The 27,852-nt window shown below is 40.0% G+C and overlaps 2 protein-coding genes across 3 annotated transcripts in view; one reads left to right on the top strand and one right to left on the bottom strand.

Moving 5' to 3' along the window:
* Positions 1–27,852, bottom strand: part of LOC135795764 (netrin receptor UNC5B) — a 102,144-nt gene that overhangs the window by 12,346 nt on the left and 61,946 nt on the right. Inside the window, exons 4-7 of one of the 2 annotated variants that reach the window (XM_065307547.1) lie at positions 26,606–26,884; positions 14,608–14,787; positions 14,235–14,291; positions 13,487–13,660 (exon numbers count right to left, since the gene is read on the bottom strand). In XM_065307547.1, the coding sequence (XP_065163619.1) occupies positions 13,487–13,660; positions 14,235–14,291; positions 14,608–14,787; positions 26,606–26,884 (690 nt within the window). The remainder of the gene's footprint in view (positions 1–13,486; positions 13,661–14,234; positions 14,292–14,607; positions 14,788–26,605; positions 26,885–27,852) is intronic. The other variant, XM_065307548.1, reaches the window with a different exon arrangement.
* On the top strand, positions 18,359–20,173 carry LOC135795765 (EH domain-containing protein 3-like). The gene has a single exon (XM_065307550.1). It carries the CDS (start codon positions 18,458–18,460, stop codon positions 20,078–20,080), a length of 1,623 nt encoding a protein of 540 aa, XP_065163622.1. The 5' UTR covers positions 18,359–18,457; the 3' UTR covers positions 20,081–20,173.

Genomic DNA, 27,852 nt, shown 5'->3' with positions numbered 1-27,852 from the left:
AACGCGAGATCGAGCGCGCCCACACACATCCCAATCTCGCATGCGAACGCATAAAATACAAAATATAAATTGTATTGTACAAGCCGAGCAATTACCGTTCAATTACTTTAATGGCTGGCCGGGCGCGCGAGAGTGTCGGAAAACGAAAAATTTACGCCTTCACGCTTCATTAATTCCGACGATGACTTCGCCCGACGACGACACACGCAACGAGCGCAATTGAATTCACTTCAATTCATTCCAAATGTAGAAATGTTTATTTTTATTAATTAATGCAACGAGAACTCGCAAGTCAATGACATTACACAACATTCAACATGAACTTTACAATAACATCAACTACAGGAATCCACAGAGATATAAAAATTGATTGAAATCAATCACGAGTGTACTTTTTGCAGTGCTTTAGTGTTTGATGCATGTACTACAACCCCTTTGTGTTATTTTTTGAGGGTAGCGCGATTTTTAGGGGTGGATGTGAATGCGTTTAGAGTAAACAGTAACCGCCAGACACAAAATATGTACGCAAATGCAAAAAAAAAAAATGATGAATGGCAACAAATCAATTTCGCCGTAAAACACGATATTTTGACGTGTACTAAATGCGGGGGTAGCAACACCCCCAATGTGGCACTAAATGATAGATTAATACATATCGATTTTGCCAGTGTGACGCTTGGATTTCTTGACAAAATAAACATTTAGGAAACGATTAAGAAGCGATTGCGTTTTGGTGCAGCCAGATGTTTAAGTGATTTCGTTGTGTGAGGATTTATGCGTTTATCTTCGAGCAAATAACTCCAGCGGCATTGTAACGCGAGTGCGGGCGAAAGGCTTAAGAGCTAAACGACCGCGCAATTCATGACCACATGTTCAATTCCTTTCTGCAAGCAACTCCGACCTGAAGCGCAGAATTGAGGTTAAGTTTACGTATATCACAGCGCCATCTACATTTTTCTATAGTATGTTTGTCCAACCGCTTAAAAAGTACTTGTTGTAAATATAGACCTAAAAGCTTTCTGTGAAAATTAAAAAAAATCGCAACCGCAAATGCCGCATGATTGAGCTCCCAGTCAATAATCGCCGATATCACGTTTGCATACATTTCCGAATGTTTGCAAAAGCTCGTTGTAAATTGCACGCGAGATATAGGCGGAAAACAAAAGCTTTGATCACTTAGTCTCTACTCTCGTTCTTTTTGCTTTCATCCCGAGTGTAGTGCACATAGCGGCGTGTATGCATAGTCCTGAAACTGTGGGACGCTTACGGAGGACAATGGCGAATCAAAGCTACAAGTAAATGGACGCACAATAAAGCGCACGAAATGAAAAAATGATGAAAACAGCGCGAAGCGTAACGGAAAAAGAGAATTGAAAGGAGCAGCAGTTTAGTCCTTTTTGTTCCACCACGCGTTTTTTTTTCTCTGTATTCACGTTCAGAAAGCGCGGATTCATTAATTTTCTACTTTGCGGTGGGAGTGCCCCGGCAGCAGCAAAGAAGAGAAAAAAATATTAAAATCCATTGTGGTCACCCAAGGACTGCGCGCATATTGTTTGCTCCTGATTTTAATGTATCGATAAAAACAGGAAAAAATTTTTTTGAGGTTTTGAGGTTCAAATGAAGATTTTAAGCGTTAGGGAAAATAAAGAATAATGCTGCGCATGTAATTAATGACTATGACCAGGACCATGACCACAGCACTTAATTTCCTCCCCCTGGAACATAAAAAATAAAAAATACGCGCTGGCGGAAAAAAATTCCCGGCTCGTTCTTTTTCGCTTCTTCCGAGCATTTTTCTTATGTTATCCCATCATTTATATCCGCTTGTAATACGTAATACAACATAATGCAAGCCTATTAGAAAATTGCGTTGTTTTTCAGCTCGCACGCGCAGGATTAGGGCATTTTAATAATTAGGAAGTGGTAACACCGTAACAAAGTGCTGACATATTTTTTACGCCGGCATAGGTGATTTTATCGCGGTAATATTTATAGTCACACATTTAGTTGGGTAACGCGCAGGAAATTTCCGAAAACCGGCTGCGATGGACATCGGCGATAAACACGATACACACAAGATGTGAAACGATAGAGAAAGCGATTCTAATCAACAAGACAGAGCGATTTGTCAAGGTGTCAACACGCGTAATTTGTAGCCGTTTTTATATGGTTGATATTAATGAGTCTTACGGTTAGAAAAAATTTGAATTTATTACTGAAACAGATGCTTTTCTATAAAAATCGCAAAAAATAAATATTAACGATTTTTATTCTCATTTTTTTGCGTTTCAGAAGGCAAAACAAGTAAAAACTCAAAGAAAATTGTAATTCAATTTCGCGTAAGAATAAAATATGAAATAATTATTTTTATTCAATGCTTAATCACTGAAATATAATTCGAGTGCTGATTTCTCACAAAAAAAAACTCTTTTTTCACATTCCGTGAGTTTTTCAACCCTTAAAGGAAAAACCTTTAATGATCATCTCACGTTTCTATCCGCTTGCTGTGCGCCTTGTTATTCCAGCAGATAATTGCATGTTAACGCTAAAAATAAATCAATTTACAGCCAAGACTCATCATCTTGAGATAATTGAGTTAATTAACCCCCGAAGTAAACATTTTTTGCTCGATTTTTTATGCTTCTCATCAAGAACACTTACAAACGCTTCATTATTTTCAATGGCGTTGTCGCTCATTGATTTTAGTATAGTGCGCAGTGCAAACAAGCGCGCGCAGAAACAAAAAACGAATTAAACGACGAATTGCACTCTGCACGTCGCGCTGAAGAAGTGGCACGTGGCACGTGCGCATCATCGACGGCGTGTCTGAAGCACACTCGGGTTAATTGCACCGACGCGTCTCAATTCACAAGTTTTGATTGCATTTTTTCATTTTTTCTGTTTTCTTATAGATATAAATCAATTTTTAATCAAACTAATACGGAGATTATATTTAAAAAAATATTTGAACACCCTGTATATCCTGTACCATATGGAAGGAATGCCTGCAGAAATTAGACAAATAACCGACGAAACTTGTGTCTCACTAACTATGAAGAGGAATTGCGACACGATCGTGATATCTTTACTATTATTAAGTTTAGTTCACGTCCCGAAATTTAATTAGCATCAACCCTCTCGGAGGTCCACTGCGCCAGAGCGACATGTTTAACATACAAATGTGTTCAGAAGTAGAAATGAGAATTTTCCGCGCAAAACTTTCATCTTTCAATTTTATAAAATCTACTTATACTTATAACGCCATCTGTTGATCACTAGTTCTGAAAGTTGGCATGCAGCTTAGATTCAAATTGTTATAAATAGTTTCGGAATGCGTAACAGAATTAACGCCGCAATTATTTCATAAAACACACACGGCGTGCGTTTAGGTTTCGTTTCAGTTATTCAATTAGTTTTTAGAGCGTCAATAATCGTAAAAGCTCTTCGCGTCCGTTGAATTTTCGACGATTTACGGGCGAACGCGTTCCGCGCCTGTCTAACGATACGTTTATAGTTGATGCGATTTTATTGTCCGGTCATTTCATGCTCGGCACATGTCTCAGGAATTTTACACAAGCCACAAACTAAAAATCTAATGAGAGCAAACAAAAATAAATTATTTCAGGAATTTTTAGTGCGGCGATTGTTTTATTGTGTAAATTTTAAGTGTTTTTCGACTTTTGGTACACTTTCCGTCTTAAGTTCGGTGACTTTTTGGCTTTTGTAGCCGGCGGAAGCATAGTCTCGCCGAGTGAAAAGCTTTTTTGTGCGCCTTTACTGCTTTCCGACCTTCTTCTTCCTTTGACTTTTTTCGATTTTTCATGGTTTTTAGCGTTTTAACCTCAACCAAACTCGTTCGCAGCCGATGTGAAAAGCTGCTCGACTTTTACATTTTGCATTTTGTTGCTCTCTCGGCGGCATTTTCCTGCGGAGGCGTTTTATGCGGCCTCTGAGCGCTCACATAGTTTCATTTAGTTTTATTTTTATTTTATTTTTTCGTTCATACTTTCATGCTAAGTAAAAACGTCGTGGAATCGATAAAAACCAAAAAGAAAACTATAAAAAGCTACGAGAAAAGTAAAAAGTGGCAATCGAAGGGGTTGGATCGAGCGAATTCAGATGGAAATAAAGAAAATGTTAAAACGTTCGAAAATGTTAGGGAAGGTAAAAAGCGATTACCGTCGAATGTCGTTGAGCGTGGAGGAATCGAGTAAAAATCAGACAAAATCGCGTATGAATCGTAAGAAAATGGCCCGCGTCGAGAAACCGAGAAGTAAAACGTGCAAGACGTGAAAGGTTGGCTCGTTGGGATGTTGCCAATCGCTTATGCACCGTGCGTCGTCGATTCGTTGTGCACTAAGAGCATAACTGCACGTTACTTTAAGTACAATCGACTACCAACTTGAATTTTGTTAGAAAATTACTACAATGTTAAAATCTCACATAAAAATTCAAAAAATTTAAAAAACGGTAAAATTTTTTGTTGCGTTGTATTTAAAAAAAGATGCATATCAAAATATCACCCTACTATGAAATTCAATTCGCTTTATCCTTGTTATTATCCTTTGCGTTTGCGTGAAATTTTTTGCGCGCATTTTTTGCGTGTAAGCACCTAAGGGCGTATTTTGTTTAAGTGATTTCGCAAACCGAAGGACATGCCGTTACATGGCAAACGAGCGTATGTGGTGTGTGTGGAAAGTTCTCCGCCGCCTCCGCGGCCGCCGCCGGTGTTGCAGTTTCGTGCGGCGGACGTTTAAAGCGCTCCGACGTGATACATTACGGGTTGTTAGCGGTCGCTTTCCATTATTACCTACCGCCCTTCGCTTTTTCGACCCTCCGGCATGCCGCCCCCACAGGAGGGAACGCATGTCGAGATGTGGGCATGCTCTCAACGCAGAGGATTATAAATTGCCAACGATTGAAACTAAAACTTATATTATTATGAAAAATTCGTCTCAGTAGTTTTTTTAATTTCACAAAAATTTTGATATTTTAATAGTTATTCTCCTACTCTAAGTCAAGATGAATCCAACAAATCATAGATGATCAAAATCTGTCCCACAGTTCTTGAGTTATAAAAGTTGTAACTAACACAACTATGCTTTATATATGTAAATTTAAATATTTCCGTGTGTTTGGGCAACAAATAATATTTTTTTGACAAAGCAGCACGCTTAAATTTAATTTAGGACAAAATTTCATCATTAAATCAAGAACGTCGGCGTTTGGCGGCGGCGACGTGCCGCCGCTAATAACACAACATCATAAATAAGTTCGAAAAGTATGATGAAATTTAAAAACAGCCTCTCCAGGCCCCGCAGAATCACGAAACAACCCCCACAGGCCTCCAATAGCCTTGTAAGCACAACGCGCTTTATAATGAAAAACTTTTCCAATTAAAAGAAAACTTTCCGTACATAAATAATCTATTCGCCAGGCGGCCGACGAAAGAAGCACCCTTAATAACGCCGCGCGCGCGCTCATAATTCGACTAGGAATACAACGAGTGCGCACACAAAATACAAGCACCGCAGCACAAGAGGGGGTTGACGATGACGATGATGCCGGTGGTTGCCTAATAGCCGTTTAAGAAGCCCTTTAATCAAGCACCGCACCACCTATTATTATGCAATTGTTAAAACTAACCCCCGAGGAGATCACAACGGCAGGACATACACACAGTAACGAATCATGAGGTGCATGAGGGTTGCCTGCGTGAGGGGTGAACGCGTGCGTTGAGGGTGGTCCATAGTCAGCATGTGTAAACGTGAAAGAAACGAAAAAATATTACAGGAATATTTAACTATACCTTGAGGGGTTTTCAAAAGTCCTTTGGGGATGAAGCACCCCACGCACACAAACGGGTGCTAACTTAATTGATAACCCTCTTGTTCCTGATGGGCTCAATCAATAATGTACATGATCATGATTATAAATTGATAAAATAAAAAAAACTATAAATTTAAAAATATAGGGGTTGTAATTAAATTGGGTTGTAGATTGAGTCAAAATTGGGTAAAATTTAAGTGGAAACTGGACAGCTGAGGTTTTCATCCTTTTTTCGAGTAAATATTTTAATGAATACGTTTCGTGCCGCTTGCGCCTTTTAAGTAGCCCACCTAGCGCACACGAGTGCAATGCGGGTTGCCTACCATCACGTCGGAATGGACCATCTGCGGTTTTGCGCGCAAAATCCCTTTTATAATTAAAAGCGTGCGCGTTTCGAGTGCCTCGGTGGTGAATTAAAATACGCCCACGTACATTGTACAAACCCTCGAAAAACACTACAATTTCAATTCAAAGCGAATTATATTCTAAAAATAAAATGTTTGGTGTCTGAATTAATTCGAACATACTGTATGCTAATATTAAATTGCACTATTAGATGAAAATGTTGTTCATTCAATGCGTGGCTGAATGTGAGGTTTAGGGTCCGGAATGGCAGAGTGAAGGAAGAATGAAGAGCTCTCAATGTTTTGCGAGGCAATTGCAAATTCTGTTATCCTGAGCGACCACAGGTAAATGCGGCCGGACATGACCGGATCACCGGATGCGGGCCGAGCACCAGTCGAGAGGAACGTTTAAATTAATAAACTAATAGCCGGCGAGCTGCATTAATGCCAGACCGTGAGGACTGCGAGAGCTGCGAGTGATTAACAAAAAGAGCAATTCCGGCGCAATTTCAAGCTCCGAGGGTTTTCCGAAGAGATGGAACTCATTACGAAACAGAAGAAAACCAAATTGATGACGAACTGACGTTGAATTAATCTTTTTCATCCACCAGGATTTAAATAACATCTACATTACTTATTAAAAGTGGAAAACGTACTTTAGTCACGGCTTTAGTCACGACTTTGGCCACCCGTGATTAAATTACAACTTTTCGTGCCTCAAAACCGTGTAAAAAGTCGCGATTTAAAGTTGGAAGAAAAAAAGTAAATTTATGCTTCTAGGTCATCTTAACCCACACAAAGGTGAGACTTACAACCGTCACATCAATGAATCAAAAATATCGGATGCGAGTGAATTACGAGTGTGTGGCGCACACACGCTCCGCGGGTCGCGACTCGAGATTCACCTTTCGGCGCACATTATGGTCATTACAAGTAATTCCCGGTCACGATGCGATGTTGCATGCGGCGCGTAATGCACGTACGCGTTCGAAAGTTGTCTGCGGCTGAGTGCGGCGCGCATGCGCGTCGTGCGCGTCTCGCGATCCTTTTACGAGCTCGGAAAAAACCGCAACAACTGTATCACGCGAGTGGAAAATGAACTGTATCGCATTATCGTTTATCTAAACAACACGATTCGACATTTGAGCCCGGCCGAACGAAAATTATGCACGATCTTAATAAAGAATTACTGCAGCGAAGGCAAAGTTATTAATGGGTAACACAACGAGTTAACATTTTGTTTGGAAAAATGCGAATTATATCGTGATCTGTGGAGATATTTCAATTTTGTTTGCAGGGTATTGTAGATGAATAATTCAGCTATAAAATTGATGTGTGATAATAAAATTTATTAATTATTAACTATTAATTTCTTAGTTTTAATGAAAAAATCATTTTAATAAAAAAATTTTTTATGTCAACTTTAAATTAAAATAACTCAGAAACTATTAATTTTATTTCAATTCTGTTTTGGTGAAAGTATAAAACAGTTATTTAAGTGTCAAATGCAGAATATTTCATTAAAATTGATTAATTAGTTTGGCTGCAATCGTAAAAATAAAAACGTATGTATTCCCAAGTAACTTCGAGTAAGAAAGTAGCTACAACCGCGTTTTGAACGCAAGTAAAACATGAATACATCTCGAGTCGAGTCTCGCCACAAGTCTCTTTGCTTTCCTCTGCTTCGCAAGGTGAAAGGTCAACGTGTGAGAGAGCATAAGAGCCACAAGAGTCAACACAAGAGTACTCCCACAATAGGGTGCAATTCAAAACGCAAAAAATGCAAAAAAAAAGATCACAGAAAAATAGAATTTACTCGAGTGAGTCGTGAGTAAACAAAAGCTCTCTCATCCTCTCTTGCAAAACGTCTCACAAAGTTAAAGTTTAACTCGCATTCGAAATGAGATACACGTGTGTGATGTGCGCATCACGCGGTTTCGCACTGCGATCGATTTAAATTGAATTTAAACTGAATTTCCAACGGCGCGCGTAAAGTTTCCAAATTGAAATCGAATGTTTACCAAGGGTTTCACGCGAAACAACTACAACGCAATTGCAACCAAGAAAAAAATTAAATTTCCCAAAGGATTACGAGATATTCAACAGAAAAAGAAAAATTTATAATGTTTTTTTTTCAGCGTTGAAAAAAACGCGAATGCAAATGAAGAAAAATTGTGTAAACCTCTCGTGAAATTGTCCAATTGTTGAATTTCGGGGGCAAGCAGCAAACAAGTCACATTATTTAGCGGCGACGCGAACGCTGCACACACATTTGCATATTATTTCCTTTTGCGCTGCGCTGCGCGGGGGCGCGCGCGATTTATGCGCGAGTTTTTAGAATTGCAAAACCGACATTACGTGTTTACACCGAAAAGCAAACGGAGCGCGGGAGCGCTGCACGAGGCGCATAAATAACGAGCGCATGTCGAAAACGGTAATTCAATCGCAATCTTAAATCGGTCGCGATCTTCAATTCGCCATCGATCTTCACGTTCGAAAATGTGACTTCGCACTGATTTATGATAATTTATTTAATTTTTAAAAAGCAAACGGAAATATTTTACGGTTATTTGTATAGTGTATATTTTTGCGTCATAAAAAACACACACAAGTAAAATATAACCGGCGATAAAATTTACGATTTTAAAATTTCCCGCAGAGCGGAAACTATCAAATAATAATTTTCATAAAATTTCAATACGATTTCCATTTATTTGCCCATTTCAATTGCGCATTTTTATGAATGCGCCGCTCGTATAGTCAACTTCCAAAGCATTTCACAGCGTGAGTTTTCTCTGGCAAAAAAATCATCGAAAGCTTTTGCAAAGGTTGAAATGAAAACGTCTTGCACTTGTTGGATTTATCGTCCATTTATTATACAAATGCACAACTGAAAACTCACGCCAAATAACTACCGCAGCGCAGAAAAAACTGTCCCGCAGGAAAAATTATTGTTTTTTAATATCCGCACTCGAAGTGATTTTATTATCGGCACGACGCCGCCTGTTATTGTCATGAACGAGGAATTCCGGTTTGCTCGTGCACGTTCGCGGGGGTTGAACCAGCGCACACACACACAAAAAAAAACGGGTTAAAAAACGTGAAAGAATAAAAGTGAGATGGAATTGCGTGCGATTGTGGAAAATGTAGAAAAGGGGTTGGAAAAGATGAGTTATACGTGTCGGTATTTTGGAAATTCGAACAGATTTAAATAACCGGGGGTGCGCATCATAAAAAACACATATAATATGCGGCGCAGCAAAAAAAAGTTCCACCCTCATGGAAAGCGCGCACACACAAAAACGTTTTCCACCTTTGTGCAGTGTGGAAGAGGGTGGGCGATTTCCATAGGATGAACATTCCACCAGGGCAAAATTTCTACTCTCTTGAAGATATTTCAATCATTGAAACTCGAAAACACGTAAAAAACGACAAAAACAGATTTTATCATTTGTAAAGCATTAGTTGGAGACGGCAGGTTATCGCACCACGACCGGAAATTCTCTAAGAGACATGTAATCATAGGTGTGATTTTATTTTTATGTAAGGTAGTTATTAACACGTCACTCAGCGCAAGCGTCTTTGAGGTGTCAGAAACAACGCCAGCTCTCAGACTTCGATTACTGATATTACTCGGAATTGGAAAGCTAATGAGACGATCGCTCACACTCACAGCATGACACAGCAGAGCAATAGCAAGGGGTGCATAGTTGCGACATTAGCTCATTACCCACTTGCTAATTACGGAAGAAATTCTGTGTATGACATTCCTCACAAAACAAAATCACAAAACGTCAAAAAAACAGAAATAAGATGTTTGTAGAAGTGGTGGAAATCACAAGGGATGAAAAAAGGTGTCATTGTCATTGTCACGTTGTCAGTACACTTCCTTAACTTGCGCGCCGATTTATTTTCATTTCGTCGAGCGAATTGCGATTTTGAGTTTTGCGTTTTCTCATTTTCTTTCTTTCCGCCGCGCAGCGCAGGAGGGTTGATTTCAAGGTGGCGCACGGTGTTACCAAGTGTTGAGGGTGGCTGCTGCCCGAGTACTGTTTAATATGCGGGGTGACGCTCGGCGCGGATTTGTTATGATGAAAACGTTATGAAAACGAAAATCCGCTCGTGCTCGAAGAAATTAGATCATTTCCCAGACAAGACAGATGCGACACGACAATGACAAGAGCAGAACAGGGGACGCAGAAACAACTTAATTCTCTATTATTAGCATATACTCAATTTGTAACAAATTTAACCGTCAATTATACGCGTAAAATCAGTTTTTGTTCATTTTTTGTTTTTATTTGTGAGCTATTATTATTTTTGTGTACATTGGGTTGCCCATAGTGCATCTGCCAAGCGCACTCGACATTTCAGCCGGAACTATTCCTTATTCCCTATTCTCGAGCGCGTTTCTCGCAAAAAAAAAAGTTGAAGTTATTACCTAACGCTGGAGTGACACACGAGTGACAGTTCAATAACGGCGCGCGCCGTGTGCGATATTGAATCGCTGCCGCAATCCGGAAGTCTAGCGCGCGCGCCCGAATCCCACTCTCGAGGATGTTTTCATTTTCTTTTCGATTAATGTGTCCAAACCGTCGCGACGCCAACCAACAATAACATCACGCCGACATTATGAACGCACTGTATATGCGCGCGAACAATAAATAACGTTTTTCCAAACGTGTTGGCCGGAAGCTCCCGAGTGACCGATGGCATTAGGAAAGCGAACAATAAATAAATACGAAAACGAAAGAAGAAAAAACAGGAAGCTGTGAAGAACAAGCTTTTTCTTATGTGGTTTATATGTATATATCGGATGGTTGTGGATGCAGTCGCAATCAAAAATTCTCCGACGTCTAAACCGACGTCCTGCCGGGATTTATCGCTGCGGTTCCAGCCACAATGGCTGGAAACACCGGCGGATATCAGCAAACCGATGAGAAAACCCCAAGGAGCGACGAGAACTCGCGAGACTCCGGATGCGGAATGAGCGATTGAACTGCAGCATGCACGGGCACTGGCGCAAAAAGTTTCGCAAAAAATCAGCAACGAAGACGGGAAATATTCAGTCCCGGGACTCGGTTAGACAATTCAATCGCGGTTTTACTAGTTTTTCCCATGTTACTCCGCATTGCATACATATGTATCAAGTGTTTGTGCAAATATCGCAAAAGTAACGAAATAAAACCCGGGAATAAGAGATAAAGATGCCGATAAAACCGTTGAAATAAATAAAATTTTATTTGCTCGCAGTAAAAATAAAATGCATAAAATAAATGCAAAGGTATTTGTTTTATTAAAAGTAATTAATCTAAATTTTAATATTTTTAATGGTGAATTCGGAATTTTATGATGCGGTTTAACGCTGTGGTGGTGCAAAACTCTGTTAAACGATAGCAATCCCCAGCTCCAGCCGCCAGCTGCCGTCACGGCAAGAGATGAAGAACGACCCCGAAGTAAAGTCGAAGGAACGCATAACTCGCGAGAGCACAAGTGCCAAGAGCACTAAAGGTTGCCAAAAGGGGTGCATTCATAATTACGTATTGAAGTGTTTCATCCCCCGTCTTTCCGAGATGTCTGCATTCGAGAAAATTGCTGTGAACTAGCGGAAAACCGGCAAGCAGAATACAAGAATGAAGAGTCTTCAGGAAGACTTCACAAGACTTCAATGTGGAAACAAACATTTAAAAAAATAATTATTTCGGTTGCATACGGATTTCGGGATTTTGTTTCACGTTCAACCGGAAGCGGTAGCCAGACGGGCGGATGTGCAGCGTGTCTTCCGATTATTTATGGTATTAGGGCTTAAACAGTGCGTAGCCGACGAGGCTAAAGCTCGCTTTATGTTTGCGGTCCCTTCGCGCCCCTTTGCATTTCACTCCATGTCTCTAATATATTTGACAGGGGTTTTCATTGTTTTAATTCATTTCCAAAATGTCCGTCCGGCAAAACAATAAATTATATTGCTAAATTTAAAATGGAAAATTTTTTATTTAAAATTTTTCTGTTTTTCGCGGAAACAATGATTAAAAGCGCTTTTCATCATTTTGCGGTGTCCATATTTTCGGTCCACGGACATCAAGTGACTTAAAAACGTATTAATATCAATTTGATGAAACGATGAGCTGTGGGGAGGTGGCACACCACCGCCCCTCTCATATATTCAGAGCGAACGCGCTGTGGGCAAACACGACGATGATGAAGTGTTCACGGCGTCAGAGCTCGCAAAGTTCCGCGCGCCGAGAGTAATTTCCGCGAGCTTAATATCGCACGCTCGGTGGCGGGCGGGGGCGTTAAATGGCCCGAAGGCTTTTTCGCCGCGCCACGCGCCACCGAGCGCACAGTCAAACAACGCGCATCACGCATTTGCGCCGAAACTGGACACCGGACGTCGCAAAATTTCCAAAATGTTCAATGTACCGGAAACAACCCCTAAAAACCACAATGTGAAAGCAGAATTCACAAGAATTTAATAAACTTTAAAAAACTATGTGTTTTAATATCGCCCAATCAAATATTAGTAAGTAAACGTGGAGCAAATGTGCAATTTGAAGGACTTAACCAAAAATTTTCATAACTTCGACTGATATTGCTTATTTAGGAATGTTTTGCTGACTGATGGTCTGTGTTAGTTGTTGGGATTAAGCGAGACGTGGCACATTCGCACATCGCACCCCTTGATGCGTTCGCGTCGCGACAAGTCAATATTGGCGTTCGGCATTTCCGCTCTCGTCCTCATACTCGTCGCAGCACACGTCAGTGAAAGCGGCGGAGGCATCATAAACGCGCCCACCGCCTGCCAAATGTCACCATAAACGATAATCCCCGGCCGCTCAAACGGGCGCAAATCCCGAATAATGTCCAGCCGGGCGGTAGACGTTTATGTAAACGACGTGACACGCAATGACCACAACATATCCCAAAGTGATAAGACCAGAAAGCGAAAAATAAAAATAAAACACGCTCGAAAACACCTTCTCCCAAATATCAAATATTAATATACCATGTGTTTGAATAATTAAAATTGAATTTACCGCAACATCTTGTAGGTCCTAAAATGTGAATTTAGACCGCCTTTAGGAGGGTGCATTTAATATTGATTTTGACGTTTCGGTATAATGTCCCTGGCAGAATAGGAGACCGTTATATCGGTTTGTATTAGTTACGCTGCAACAAATTTTAATGCAGCATGAGGGTTGCTTTGGCGCAATGCCGCCTGCATTACGAGTTAGAAATTTCAACACCTTGCAATCGCATTTCATGCTTTCCAAAACCCAATTGTCTTTATATAAAAAAATTTAAAAATCACTTACCTTCACGAACATTCTCCACCTTCGTAGCAACACACTCCGTTCCTCTTTCAGTGGAACAAGGTGACACCTGAATATCCTTCCCGACGCACCTCCTGGTAATACAGTACCGCCGGCGAGTCTTCGTGCAATTGGAGCTGCACTCCGACCAGTCGCTCCAGCTGGACCATTTCGGCTCTGGGGAATTAATCCGAAGTTAGTTACACAAGCAGCGCGCTGGCAGAGGTATTACGCAAGCAAACTGGCAATTGGACGCCAATTGAACCGCTGCGGTCACGCAAATGCAATTAAAATTAACTCCACGGCGCTGCATGAGATCAACTTAATTCCGAAACGGCCCAGGCGCGTCTCCACCTGGACCTGCCCCAGCGTTTGATAATGTTTGCTAATGTTCGAGGACACTCTTCCGACCGCAAACGGACGACGCTGGCGACACTTTGATCTCGTTCGTTCGGGACGATAATGACGGCATTCAAAGAGCGAGCGTACATCACAAAAGTTAATTACTAATTTCAAGCAGATGCAAATTAGTTACAATGCTTATGTTGGGGATTTTTACCGGTACAATGAGGAAATTAGGAATCCCTTCAATTTACAAGCTTTTGACAAGCATCACAAGGACAATTCGTTTATTTAATTAGTACGTCTCTCTTTGAAGTCGCGTACAATTACACCAAAGTCAAATTAAATATTTTGACAGTTGACAGCTGTCATCTGTGGCTGTAAGTATTTCAATGATGAAGATTCTTACCCATCAACGACAAATCGTTATCGTCAAACTCATAAATCGTATCCAGGATGAGCTCCTCTGCGCGCAGAAATAAATGCAAGCGTGGGAAAACAAACAGAGACACAAACAAATAGACAAGCGAAACAAAGAGTATACTAATTGGCAATAAGCAGGCGCAAGCAAGCAGTGAGTATAGGTATATATTTATATGGATGTGGGACTGTGAACGCACTGTATGCACTTCTTGTTTTAATGATATGATGATATGATTTGTTGTAGTGTCGCCTGCTTTGTTTGGTGTGTTGTTGTTGTGGTGTAGTTGCTCGTTGGCCGCTTGTTATTTATTGAAAGAAGAAGAAAAGAAACAGAGGGTCCAGGTGAGGTTCGCGCTTACCTGGCGGACAGTCGCGGCATTCCTTCGTCTTCTGCACGTTGACGCCGACGCAGTCGAGACCGCCGTTGCTCGGCGGCGGGCTGATGCACGCGCGGGTGCGCTTCTGGCCGGCGGAGAACGCGGCGCCCCCCGGACAATGGCAGAGCTGCCACTCGGACCACGGCGACCACCCACCGTTCACTGCAACAACACACAACACAAACACATAGGAATAAAATCAGAAAACAATGAGCAGCAACGCACTTTCAACAACATGATGCCAACATACGCATACGAATTAAACGAACCTTCCTCAAGGGTACGATAAAAATCAGAAACGTAACAGGCTTGTGATCGGCCGATTGGACAATCGGACAGATCTTAAAGATCTCGCGATGACTTGGCCGCGGGAGAGATCCCAGGAATGTTTATGAGGTTTGTCGACGACGGCGCTTTTTATTGAGCGCACTTTCGGGGGGTCTGCGCGCATAATAAGAAATAATTCGGAAACGAATTATAAATTCATCAGGCGTCACACGAGAAATTTTATATCCTTGTCATGGGAGTCAGTGATGTCTCGCGGCGATATTCCTTGGCGTAGGCTAGGAAATGCGTCGCCAACCAGACACGAATATTAACTAGATGTCAAAATTTTCACGAAAAAAAAAAATAATCGAAGAAACAATTTTGATTAAAATCCACATCAAATAAAATCTCCTATTATAAATATCCTATAATAAATATTTTGTTTTCTGGCTAGAAAACTTTCACACAACTAGCAGAGTCCCAAAGTGGACTTAAAAGAGCTTTACTTCCGTTTTTCCGGCGTTCGGCATGCGGGCGAATAAACAAACTCTTCATTTTCCCATCTTTCCGGCAGGCTGCGCACGAAAACTATTCACTTTACGCGCATACTTTCGCACAAAACCTCCAGAAGTCTACAAAGTCCACGAAGGGTAGGTATCACGATGTTACTTTAACTTTCAACTTCAACTTCTTGGACTTCAAACTCGACTTGGCGCGTAGTTTGCAGTTCGTAAAGTAATGCCGAGTAAAACACCGAACCGCACCGCAACAAGAACAGGCAGGCCATGTAACGTAACGTGAAACTAAAGGGATGAACCTATCCAAAAACATTTCCGCAAATTTTTTCCTAACCCTAAAATTTACAAATGTTTCTAATACAATGCCTAATCGAGGAATAAATGAAGCAATTTTCGAATAATTGCCGATTATTCAAAGTGATGAGTGCAATTCAGCTTGAGCAAAGTCAAAAGACAATTCGTGAGAAATTTTCCACCCTTCTCACTGTGAAAACATCATCTCCGCTCTTACCCCGCGCGCACGTCAAGAAGTCTGCCGCGACGAGATATTTGCATGCCATTAAACGCAAAATTCGCAATCAATCTGCATGAATAAATTTCGATGCTTCAGCGTAAAACACAGATAATAAAACTGGCGAGAAACGGGTTTACCCTATAATCCTCCACTGTGGAAAAATTAAAACAAAATAAATTCCGACTTAATTCATCTTAATAATCGCCTTTGAAAGTGCGCTTAATTGCGTTAGCGTCTCGTATCAAACGCGCTGTTACCGTTTAAACTGATTAAGACGCGCGCAGCGCGATTTTTGCTCTCTTTGCAAGATGGCCAAGCCTAACCGAGCGGAAATTAAGTTTAATCTTTGTTTGTGTACAATTACTGTTGCATAATTAAGAGGCGACGTCAAGTCAAGCGAGCAACTTCTCGGCAGTTCATTTAATTATCCATTTATTATCGACAACGTTTTTATGCGGCGAGCGATTTGCATATTGCATATTGATGTCTCTGCAGCAAACTACATACATACAATTACACGCATATACAGAGTGTTCACAATATCTTTTCTTTATTTGGTTAAAATTTCTTTAAACGTAAAAAAATTATTTTTCTTTAAACACATTGTATATATTTGGGAATAATTAAAATCGTCATTAGCCCGCCGGTTTATTTACCTGCACTTTGTTTACTTATGCATGCGACGAATAAAACGTGTAATAAGTAGTTAGTAGTTGGGGTTCAGGTTCGGGTTCGTAATTTTAATTATTTCGCAATTTTAAGACCCACATAAATCATGTTTATTGCTGCGCCAAAGTTAAGTATCCTATCAATTTTGTATAAAGTACACGTAAGATTTTTTCGCCCACATCATAACAATAATAATATATCAACAAAATAAAAAATAGTATATTAAGTATCAAGTGGCTAAACGGGGACTTTACTCACGAGATTGATTGAGTGTTTGAGTGTTTAACAACGTTTAGTCACGTGATGCTTACACTATTTTTACTACTTCCACTCTATTTCCACGTTGAGTTTTTGTATTTCAACTTTTGTATTTTAAATCATCGAAATTTGCAAATGCGCAGGCGCAAGCTCCGTCCCGTAGATAATACCCGTAGGTAATGGATATTACGCACGGCTTAAAAAATTACTTACATATTTTAGGTTAAATATAATGGAAGTAAACGAGTCGTAATTAATTGTCCCGAATAAAGTGAAACTTTATCACTAGTAATAAATTTCCGGTTTCCCCCAGGGAGTAGGTACTACGAGCGTTTAAAACTATCGTAAAATTTTAAGTTTTACTTAAACTCCGACGCTGAATTCCAGCGCAACGCCACCAATAATACTAATGGCGTTTAGTGCGCTCCTCCGCCATGAAAAGGATATAAGTAATTTCCGGCGCGCTTTAAATTTTCAAAGCCGGAAGACTTCCCGTCCGGACGGTGATAAATATTTTCGAAATTAGCGACGTCTATGACTAGTAAATATCCGCTCACCGGCGCGTCGTCGTCTCACGAGAAAGTTTCCAACTTTCGAGATGGGCGGATGCGGCGTATAAACGTCGCCGGCAAATAAAAGCCGAGTAAAGAGGCGAGTTTATCGAGATCGGGGACGGTCGATGCCGACGTCGAGAGATCGAGAGGATAATTCGAATTATTTATAAAAGTCAGGGCGATGAATGCAAACGAGACGGTCGTACAAATGCATTGAGACCTTAAATAGACACAATTTGACTGTATCTAAAGCTCGGGATCAGGGCTCAGGTGGACAAGAAAAATTAACAGACAAAATATATTACTATACAAGAAAAATAAAGTTTAGAATATAAATTTCTTGTTTTCTGAGTTTTGGAAGAAGTTTTAAAGTGAATAAAGCAAATAGAAAGGACTTAAAGAAAGGAGGAAAATTGTACGTTAATTTAGTGCGATTATATTTCGTAATCTCATTTCCAAATATCAAATTTTCAAAGGCAGAGAATGAAGGATGTATTAACAAGATAAAGCAGGGACAAACCGAAAAGGAAAACGATGACAAAAAGCTATTTCATTTCACTATTAATTTCTAAAGCTTTTCAGAATAAAATTAAGCAAAGAATTAAATTCTGCTTATTAAAAATTAAAAATGCAATTTATTTATAATATCTGAGCTAAAACTGAAAGTGCGTTTGTTGGCACAGTGTTCTCCAACGCAATTATCAACGGTAATGTTCCCTCTTGGATGCAACGCGACTATGGAATTTATATGCGCCGGGGAACCGCGCATAACTTAACGCATCGCACGCACAAACGCAGGAACAGAGCGCCGTAGGGTCATTAAATATAAATAAACTGACAGGCGTGCTTCCCTTTCGCGTATTGCATATTATATTCCAAAGAACAAATAAAACTCAAAAACGCGTAACGAAACAAAATTCAAACAAAAGCAACAAAATTTACAACATTTGTTTCTGATGGTTTTAGGTTGCTATAGTTTTTGAATTTATACAAAGCTTGGAGTGTCAAATAAAGCAAAATTACATCCAAAAATTCTAATCCACAATATCAACATGTTTAGCTGGATATCGCGTGTGAGTGATGATAAAGAAGAGCTTTTCGAGACCGTCGTCGAAGGGTTGAAGGTAATCTATAAGAATAAACTGCTTCCATTGGAGGAGGCTTATAATTTCCATGATTTTCACTCGCCGCAATTGAACGATGCCGATTTCGAAGCGAAGCCGATGATTTTACTCGTCGGGCAGTACTCTACTGGTAAGACCACTTTCATCAGGTACCTCTTGGAGCGAGAGTTTCCTGGCATGCGTATTGGACCAGAACCCACGACGGATAGATTCATCGCTGTGATGTACAACAATAAAGAGGGGGTTATACCCGGGAATGCCTTGGTAGTAGACCCAAAGAAACAATTTCGACCTCTGGGTAAATTCGGGAATGCTTTCCTGAACAGATTCCAATGTTCCCATGTCAATTCAGCGGTCCTAAAGTGTTTGTCTATAATCGACACGCCTGGTATCCTCGCCGGGGAGAAACAACGGATTGATCGCGGGTATGATTTTGCTGGTGTGTTGGAATGGTTCGCGGAGCGTGTGGACAGGATTGTGTTACTCTTTGATGCACACAAGTTGGATATATCTGATGAATTTAGGAGATCTATTGAAGCCTTGAAGGGTCATGATGATAAAATCAGAATTGTGTTGAATAAAGCTGATATGATTGATCACCAACAACTCATGAGGGTTTATGGTGCTCTGATGTGGTCACTCGGGAAAGTTTTTCAGACTCCTGAAGTTGCAAGGGTTTATATTGGATCATTCTGGGATCAACCTTTGAGGTTTGATGTAAACCGTCAATTGTTTGAAGATGAACATCAGGATCTCTTCAAGGACCTGCAAAGTCTTCCAAAGAATGCCGCGTTGAGGAAATTGAATGATTTGATTAAACGAGCTAGACTTGCTAAGGTCCATGCTTATATCATTTCGGAATTGAAGAAGGAGATGCCCAGCGTGTTTGGTAAAGATGGCAAGAAGAAGGATCTCATTAAAAACCTTGATAAGATTTATGAGAAGATGCAGAAAGATCATTCTATTTCCTTAGGGGATTTACCAAACATAGATAAAATGAAGAATGTGCTTGCAACCCAAGATTTCACAAAGTTCCATTCCATAAAATCCCGATTAATCGAAGTGGTTGATAACATGTTATCAATAGATATTGCTCATCTCATGGCAATGCTCCCACATGAAGAAGTCCGCACCTCCAATGAAACCAACATATACGGAGGTGCTTTCGAGGGGTTACTAGGAGACCATGTATCTCCATTCGGATACAAACAAGGTGAAGGTATCAACGCAGGTTTTGGTGAACCAGATTGGATCGTCAACCGGGACAGAGCCCAATATGACGCTATCTTCGACACATTGGAACCAATCGATGGGCGGGTATCAGGAGGAGCTGCCAAATCAGAAATGGTCAAGTCTAAACTCCCAAATGGGACCTTGGGCAAAATCTGGAAACTCGCCGATACAGACAAGGACGGATTCCTGGATAGAGATGAATTTGCTCTGGCAATGTATCTAATCAACGTCAAACTCGAAGGTGGAGAATTACCAGTTGACCTACCTCCACACCTCAGACCCCCCACAAAACCCACTTCATCAGGAGGTCGGAGATAAAACTAAAAATTAATCTCTACAGTCCAAATTCACGTATAACCTAAAACTGCATCATGTACAAAACCAAGCGTAATATACACGTTGTTTTCGTTGTTTTGTTTTCCCTGATATACAATGTGTCCAATGATTTTCCACACTTGGATCAGATCAGAAATGTTATTTATAAGTCGCTTGTCGTCGGGGGAGTGAAACACGCGCGTTGACAACTCGTAGGAGTGAGTCGTACATTGTTCGCGACTTTATTAGCTGCTACAATCTCATTTATCTTTGCGTGTTATTGCGCGCCGAGCGAAAATAACATGGCGTGGCGCTAAATTATCATAATTCCATCAGCCGGGCGGAGCGGACGGCTTCCCAAGCGCACGCGGCATGACATTAAAGTGCAGAAAACGAGCATAAAACGGGTGAAATATTGTGTGAATATTCCCGGAATACAGGATGACAGATGGCGCTGGTTGATGACATGCGTCAGTCTAACAACTACGCCATCTAGCGGTGAAATAACCATCAACATATTCATGTGTGAATGGACATTTCAGACTTGTTTACAATGTTTTGCAGTCTGGTTAACATTAAATTTCGCTGGAAATAAATTGCGGGATTGAGTGACATGGTCGCTACTCGCTAGAATTGCTCAATTACTCGGACAATCCGAACGATGTGCGCTCTTCGTGCAATTATTAACAATTATCAAGTAATAAAATGTTTAATCTTGTCTTTAGCGCATTGAATTCGCGGCGTCTTGATGCGTTTTCCCCGCATTTTTCGATTCTTAATGCGGCGTAGTAATGTCTGCACGGTTGGAAGTGTATTCTGGTTGAATTTACGATGCATTCAGCACGACCCGAGCGACCGATTGAGCTGCTTTTGCTGGCGCTCGGCTAGTTTAGCTCTTTAGCTCGAGCGCATGTATAAATAAGCAGCGGCGCGGCGCGGCGAGGGAGAAAAGTACCGCGAAATTATGGCATTATAATCTTTTATTCCGCGCGACTGGAAAATTGCGCATAATGACGCGTATTATCGTAATAATGCCGGCGCGAATCCGGCCATAGATTGAATTGCCTTTCAAGTCAAGCGCTAAACGTGAAAACACGACTTTGGAATTATTTTACTTGACCGAAAACGTAAATTAAAAAAAATTGAAATCCATCACAAATTTTATTTATGATATAGGCAACTTATTCTACTTAAATGATTGAAATTTTGTAGTTGCATAAGAAATGTTTCGATTTTAGCACTCGACACTCGAATTTCCCGATTTCTGGAATTTTGTCATGCGACGCAGCAAATTGTTAACGCAATTTGCGTGAAACCCGATGCAGCGCGCCCGCCCAGCCCCGATATAAAGCAATTAAACAAACCGAATCGCTTAATTGCGTTTTGCGAGACGGCATCGGCAGACTCGCCATCCACTCGACGTTTAAATTTAAAGCGATTACATAAAACGGCCAGCACATCGCTCTCCGCAACGTTTTAATTTCGTTAAAACGGTTATTTTATCAATTAGCGTGTGCATTCCGCTGGTCTATTTTTAACTGCAGCAAAAGTCACAAAAAACACGCAAAAATCCGCTAAAAACCAAGAAAATCAACGTAAATTTCTTCTGAATGAGCATAAAAATAAACCAGCAAGAATTGTATAAAATCATTTTAATGAACCACGCGTGTGTTTCGTTTTTATTTTTTTCGCTGTACGTCTGAGCAAAGTTAATTCTTTTCAGTACAGCGGCGCACGACCATCATCAAACTTCCGAAACTAATTATTTTTAAAAATAACAGTCACATCCACGTTTCCTTCGTGCGCGAGTGCGGTGGTAGCGCTTCCTTTTTCTTTCAGATTTGTTCTGCTTTGTTTTATGCCGCCGCCAATGTTTCGATTCTATTTTTGTGTTTTGTGTTTTGCGCCGCCCCGTTTCATTTCGTTTCGTAGATAGATATTTCCATGCGCGGCCGAAAACTTTGCGCTGAAACTTCGACTTCCGAAGCTCTAGCAAAACCAGAAACTTCTACTACGATTAGTTCTTGCATTTATTTTAAAATTCAACAAGAAATCTCCGCCAGACAGTCGCAGAAAGAAATTTGTACATTTTTATTATTGCTTATTTAAAGTCAGCGGAGATACAAAATTGATGAGTATAATTTTTCAATTTCAAAACAGTTTTGAAGAGTATTTTCGACATCAATTAAAAGGATTACATGCGAGCTAATTGCGCGCGTTTAACCCAGCCGTGCCCATTCATAACGCGCTTAATTTATCAAGCAGGTCATTAAGATTTCGGTTCACGTGAGCCGAATGTTCGTGTCCTCCTACCACATGTTCAAATTTCGTATGACAACCGGTTACAAGAATAATTTTAGTTTATTTTTTCAATAAGTGAAGAACAACGGTCTAAAATGACAAAAAATAAATTTTTTGATAGAAATTAATTAATTACCGGAAAACTATTGATAATAAAACCATAATTCTTTCAGTACTAAATACTAGATAATATTCAACACTAAATTACATTAAATTTTAACAAAATTCGCATTTATATCAATTGTTATAACACAAAATAAAAAGTTTTTAAAATTTTCTCAATATTTATATCTTTTGTCCATAACTTTTAAAGTTTATAAGTAACAGTCACAATTCCAACATAATCCGACGTAGAATTATGTATAGAAATAAGTAGTGAAAGAATAATTACAATAAACCCACGCGTCTTTGCGTAATTAATTAAAAACTCGAAGAAAACATGCAAGTGTGTTTTTAGACCGTTGTCCTTCACATATTGCAACAACCTATTACCCACAGTCGACAGGTGTTTTTTTCTGTAGTTATCCTGCGTAGAATATAAAATATACGTGCTGAGTCTTTGTTGCCTGCAGTTTTGTGTCACGAAAAAAAATATTCAGTTTGCTTTAGCGCTCTTTACAGCCGGGTGAAAAAAACAAGCCTGCAAAAAGTGTAAAGTGTGCACACGCAGCAAAGAGAGCTCGCGAGAGCAACGAGCACGTCACAACGATTATAAATTATTATTTTGTGCGCGGCGTCGGCCGACAGCTGGCCCTCATTTAACAGGGCTTTACCTACACAACACACACCTTCACCGCGCCAGGTGAAACTTAATACTCTTCATAATGCTCACAACTTGCATGCAGTTCACCAACATTCACTTCAAAACCCTTTTTAACCGGATTAAAATTAAATTACACGCGTGTAAATATGATTAAAGTAAACTAGCGCCATCTACATTTAAATAACACAACTTTTTTTGATGTGATAAATACGGTTATGTTGCGAATTTATTTTAAAATAAACGTTGCATCGTTTGCGTTAAAGTTTACGCTGCAGACGTGCGTGCGTATTTCAATGGTTAGTTTGCTGACCGTTTCCGGCCACTTGGGACGCCATCAAAACATCTCAATCACCGCCATTCTCACCCCCTCGCCGGGGCGAATTGGCTGCCGCTTACGACTGGAATGACTTTCTCTCGCAATCGAAAGGGAGTTTCCAAGCACCCACAATGGCCACAACTATCCGCGCATCTTTTATTCCGTTATCCTTTGCCGAAGGATAAAAATCTCTTTCGGCGCTGAGGATATATGTTATGTTGCGCGGCGTTTATGCGTCTGGAATGTTTGCGACAGTCTGGTTGGGGCGCTATTATTGTCAGCGCAGAGCAAAGAAAGTAAAGAAATTTTTCCGTTTGCCGGCGGTACAAAACGGAAGCTAAACGGTGAAGAAACAAAAGCCAAATGCGGCGACTTTCACCAGCCGCATAGTCAGCGTATCCTTTTTGATTCATTACAGCCGCTAGACCACTTCTTTCTGCCGGAGTGGAGAAAAATGATCACCGAGTGGAAAAGTGGAAAATAGCGATTCCGGATGCCGGATTCCACAACGCGCCGAATAAAAAAACAAAACTTTTCCTAAAGTTTCGTAAAGTTTTATTGATAATTTCCTCTCGTAAAACCAAACCAGTGCACACGGTGATAAACATATTTCACGCGTTAATCATTTTAATCTCAACTTGTTTGCTTTATTCAATAAATCCAACTTTTACGACGCTGAGCAAACATTTTATCATGCGAATTTGAGTTGGAGTAAAATCAACTCCGCAAGAGAGTCTTTTAGCTTTTAGTTTCGGTATCATTGGCGCACATCTTGTAATAATATTTGTCGATGTTTGTCGCGCGCGTCGTTCGCAGCCGAGCACGAAATTAAATGCAGATATATACAATTTTAATGAAGCAGTTTTCCGTCGGCGAGAGTCGCGCCCAGAGACGGAAGAATATGGCGTGACGACAAACATAAAATTTTCACGCCTTGCTTAAGTTTTAACATGTGTCTCCAGAGTCCGGCTTCAAACTTAGTAAGAGATAACTAAAAATAGCCAACGAAATGTAAAAATTCAATGTGTTCTCATGGGACTTGCAGGTTGTGACATTTTTTACGAAGTTATCAGAGTAATAATATTTTACCACCTGCCTACAGGCCGTGGCTTTTCTTATCGATGAAAGAGTACTAGTAATAATCTTTAATGTTGGTATAAAGATGACAACAGATATAAGTCACACAGGGTTGGATTTATTGATTGATTATTTTTATTTTAATTTAAAAAGATAAAAATTGTTATAACGGAGTTTAACGCCATCTGAATTCAAATTATATAACTAAAACTATGATTTTAATTTTCAACCCTTATTTTCCACCCTTTGCGTTATATTTTTGCAATAAAAAGTATCCTATTTCATTTTCCATGATCAAAACTATCTCTATACAAAAATTTATCAAAATAGCTTCAGTAGTTTCTGTGTGAAAGCGACACAAACATACAAATTCAATTGAGATGTATAATATTAGCACCAATAATCACGTGTTCTTTTTTTTATTATTCCGTACCTGTAAATAACACATCACGCACATCACGCCAGATTTCGAATTGCAAATAAAACCCGAGCATAATTCCCCGCTCGCCATAATTGAAATCTAATAAAACGCGTCGTTATACGCGTCCAGAGAATCCTCTCTCCACCGCGCGCATAAAGAAGATATAGACATTATATGGCCGGATTATTATACACAAACGCGCGTGAGCAAATACAGCGGACGCAAGCAAAACGCGTCCGAGCGCGCAAAAGGAAAACGAAGGATTCCGGCGCGCAGCACAAAGCATTCCTGCGCCGCCGAAATCCACAATCCACAATCCAGCTTTGCAAACGTTTCAAACTCTCGTGCAGAGCGCGCGTGTTCTGCTAAAACTTAAGCCGCGAGCGCCGCTAAAACCTAGAATGAATTCGCAATGCGAAACGAACCCAAAAACGAATTAAACCAAAGATGTACAAATACGAAATTTTCATCTCAAGCGAAATTAATATTCCACCAAACTTACAGCACATAGAGAATCGCTCGTTTCATCATCAGAGCATCATCCACATCAAAATCAACATATAAAATCTTTTTTTATTTTTACGTTTTTACGGTTTTATGTGGATTTCTGTATATTCTGAAGTTATTCCGGTATTCGACGGTCATAAATTTCGACCTACAGATTCGGTTCCGCAGCCTCCTCCGTCCAACTTCAAGATTTAACGAGCAGGAGAAAAAGAAAGAAGCGAACGCGTGCAGAGTAGATTGGTTTACATCATTAATCGCTTGTAATGAACCCGTAAGATGATACTCGATGATACTTTCCACCGCCCTGGACCATAATCATGTAGAATATAGTATCGGATGGAACTTTAACCAACAACAAACTGATTATAATCTATAATATAAAAATGGATCGCAAAATCTGTTGGTAAGCGCATTATTCAACAACGCCTAGACCAATTTGCCCAATTCTTTTTTTAAAATGTACGTTAAAGTACAAAGATGGTTATTACGGCGAGAAAAATTCGAATAATTGCCGGGAAAACCCTAAAGACAGCCTTTTTCAATAAGATAAAAGTTGGCATTGAGATTTAATCATAGTTATAGTTAATTAGTTGAATCCGAGATGGCGCGCTGAAGTGCATTATTAGCAATTTTTTATATAATTAATTTCTTTAAAATAAAATTGCGAATCTTATTGATAGAATTGACACATACTATGTTTAGAACAAGAAAGTAAATTCTAATTACGTTTTTATTAAACACTACTGGAATGAAGTCGCGTGCAAAATCTAGTTAAATTATATTTTTTAGAAACATAATTCCGCGTTTAGATGTGAATTTATGCTAAATTTGAATTGTAATTATGCTTAGGTGTTTAATCCGACACGTAACATCAGACATCTGATATTCAAATGCAGCTCCTATTACAGATATTATGATATCGCATAGCCTCGCATGATAGTCTGATACAGGGATACCCTGATGAGATTATTACGACCTCTAGGGTTGTGATTATCATTATGCACGTCGTGTCACGCTGCGCTCTGACGCTGATTAAATGGGATTAACACACCGATTGTGTCTACCTCCACAATCTCTAATTCAGGACATTCAGGTATCACCACCGCGTGAGATAAAATTAAATTTGATTTTTAAGATGCTTACCCACAACGGTGATCATCGCCGATGGTGCAGTTCGTTTGGCAGCGATATTCTCCGCCACACAAGTATAGTTTCCTGTATCCTGAGTCCTGGCCTGACTTATAAGTAGATTTCCCTCCGTGGTGACGATTACGGATGTGTCTGTCTGCAAAGGTTGCCCACCTCTCAGCCATGAAATGCTTGGTTTTGGTAAGCCTTGCGGGGCTGCACAACGCAGCTCCAGTTGATTACCGTGTTCAACTTTGACAGAATTCGGATTCTCTTCGAATTGCTTCTTTAAATCTGCAACAAATCAATTAAATACATCAATAAAATAAACCAACCCTTTTTTTAAATGTTATGTAAAATGAGTTATGAGCATATTTTTTCCAGTTTCGGGGTTTATTCAAACTCAGACTGTGAGTAAACTCTGGTCGGATAGGATTATGGGGCCTGAATCTGTCTGGAGCTATTTGTACCGATAAAACGCTCGAGCGGATATGCAGCGTTCGGTGCGTGAAAACTGCAAACGTGAAAACTGAATGAAACGCGCGCTCGGACGCCGTAAATAATATCATAACGTATAATACCCGAGAGTCCAGACCATGAGTAGACGATTCGGTACGCTTCGATTGGATTTACGCGATTTGCGCGCTGCCACCATCAAAATTCGCATTTTCACGTGGAATATCAACAAAAATTCAATTGCGACTCACAAAAAAACCTCTGCGTTTACAATGTTTACTAAACGTGTCTATCTATTCCATACTTTTATATTTTGCATGTCAAGCTGTGATTACGATTATGGTTTACAAATTTCTTAGTCTAGCCAAACATAATTACTTCAACCCCTTATAACATTTGATTACTTTGCAACATGAATAACATACGTTGTTCAATATCCATTAAACTCGGTTTTAATTCTGTGCGTCCCCAATCTTTGCGCGCTTTGCATGTGTGGTGTTTTAATGTCCGACATCTTTTATTAAGCATATGTGAGCGTGTAACACGCTCCAAAGCCGGTGGAACGCAGTGGAACACAAGACCTTAACTAAAAAGGCCTATAAAAGTTGCTTTACGATATGTTTCGTGCGCGTTTCGAAAGATATACGGGTTAAAAACAATTCAACACGCTTTTTCTGACTGTGTTTCATTTTAATAGGCATATGTTTCCAAGTGCTCTAATGGTTTTCATTAAATCTTGTTGTTTTTTCCAAGTTCTTTTAATTAAGATTAAATTCTAGTGTTTTAGGGGTTTATTAATAGGATTA

This window comes from Atheta coriaria, unplaced genomic scaffold, assembly GCF_025399875.1.
Source record: "Atheta coriaria isolate IRGN ID8LTWV9N9 unplaced genomic scaffold, Caltech_Dcor_3.1 hic_scaffold_7_pilon, whole genome shotgun sequence".
NCBI classification, from domain to species: Eukaryota; Metazoa; Arthropoda; class Insecta; order Coleoptera; family Staphylinidae; genus Dalotia; species Dalotia coriaria.
The sequence above is the reverse complement of the archived record's forward strand: the minus strand, read 5'-3'. Positions and strand labels throughout refer to the sequence as shown.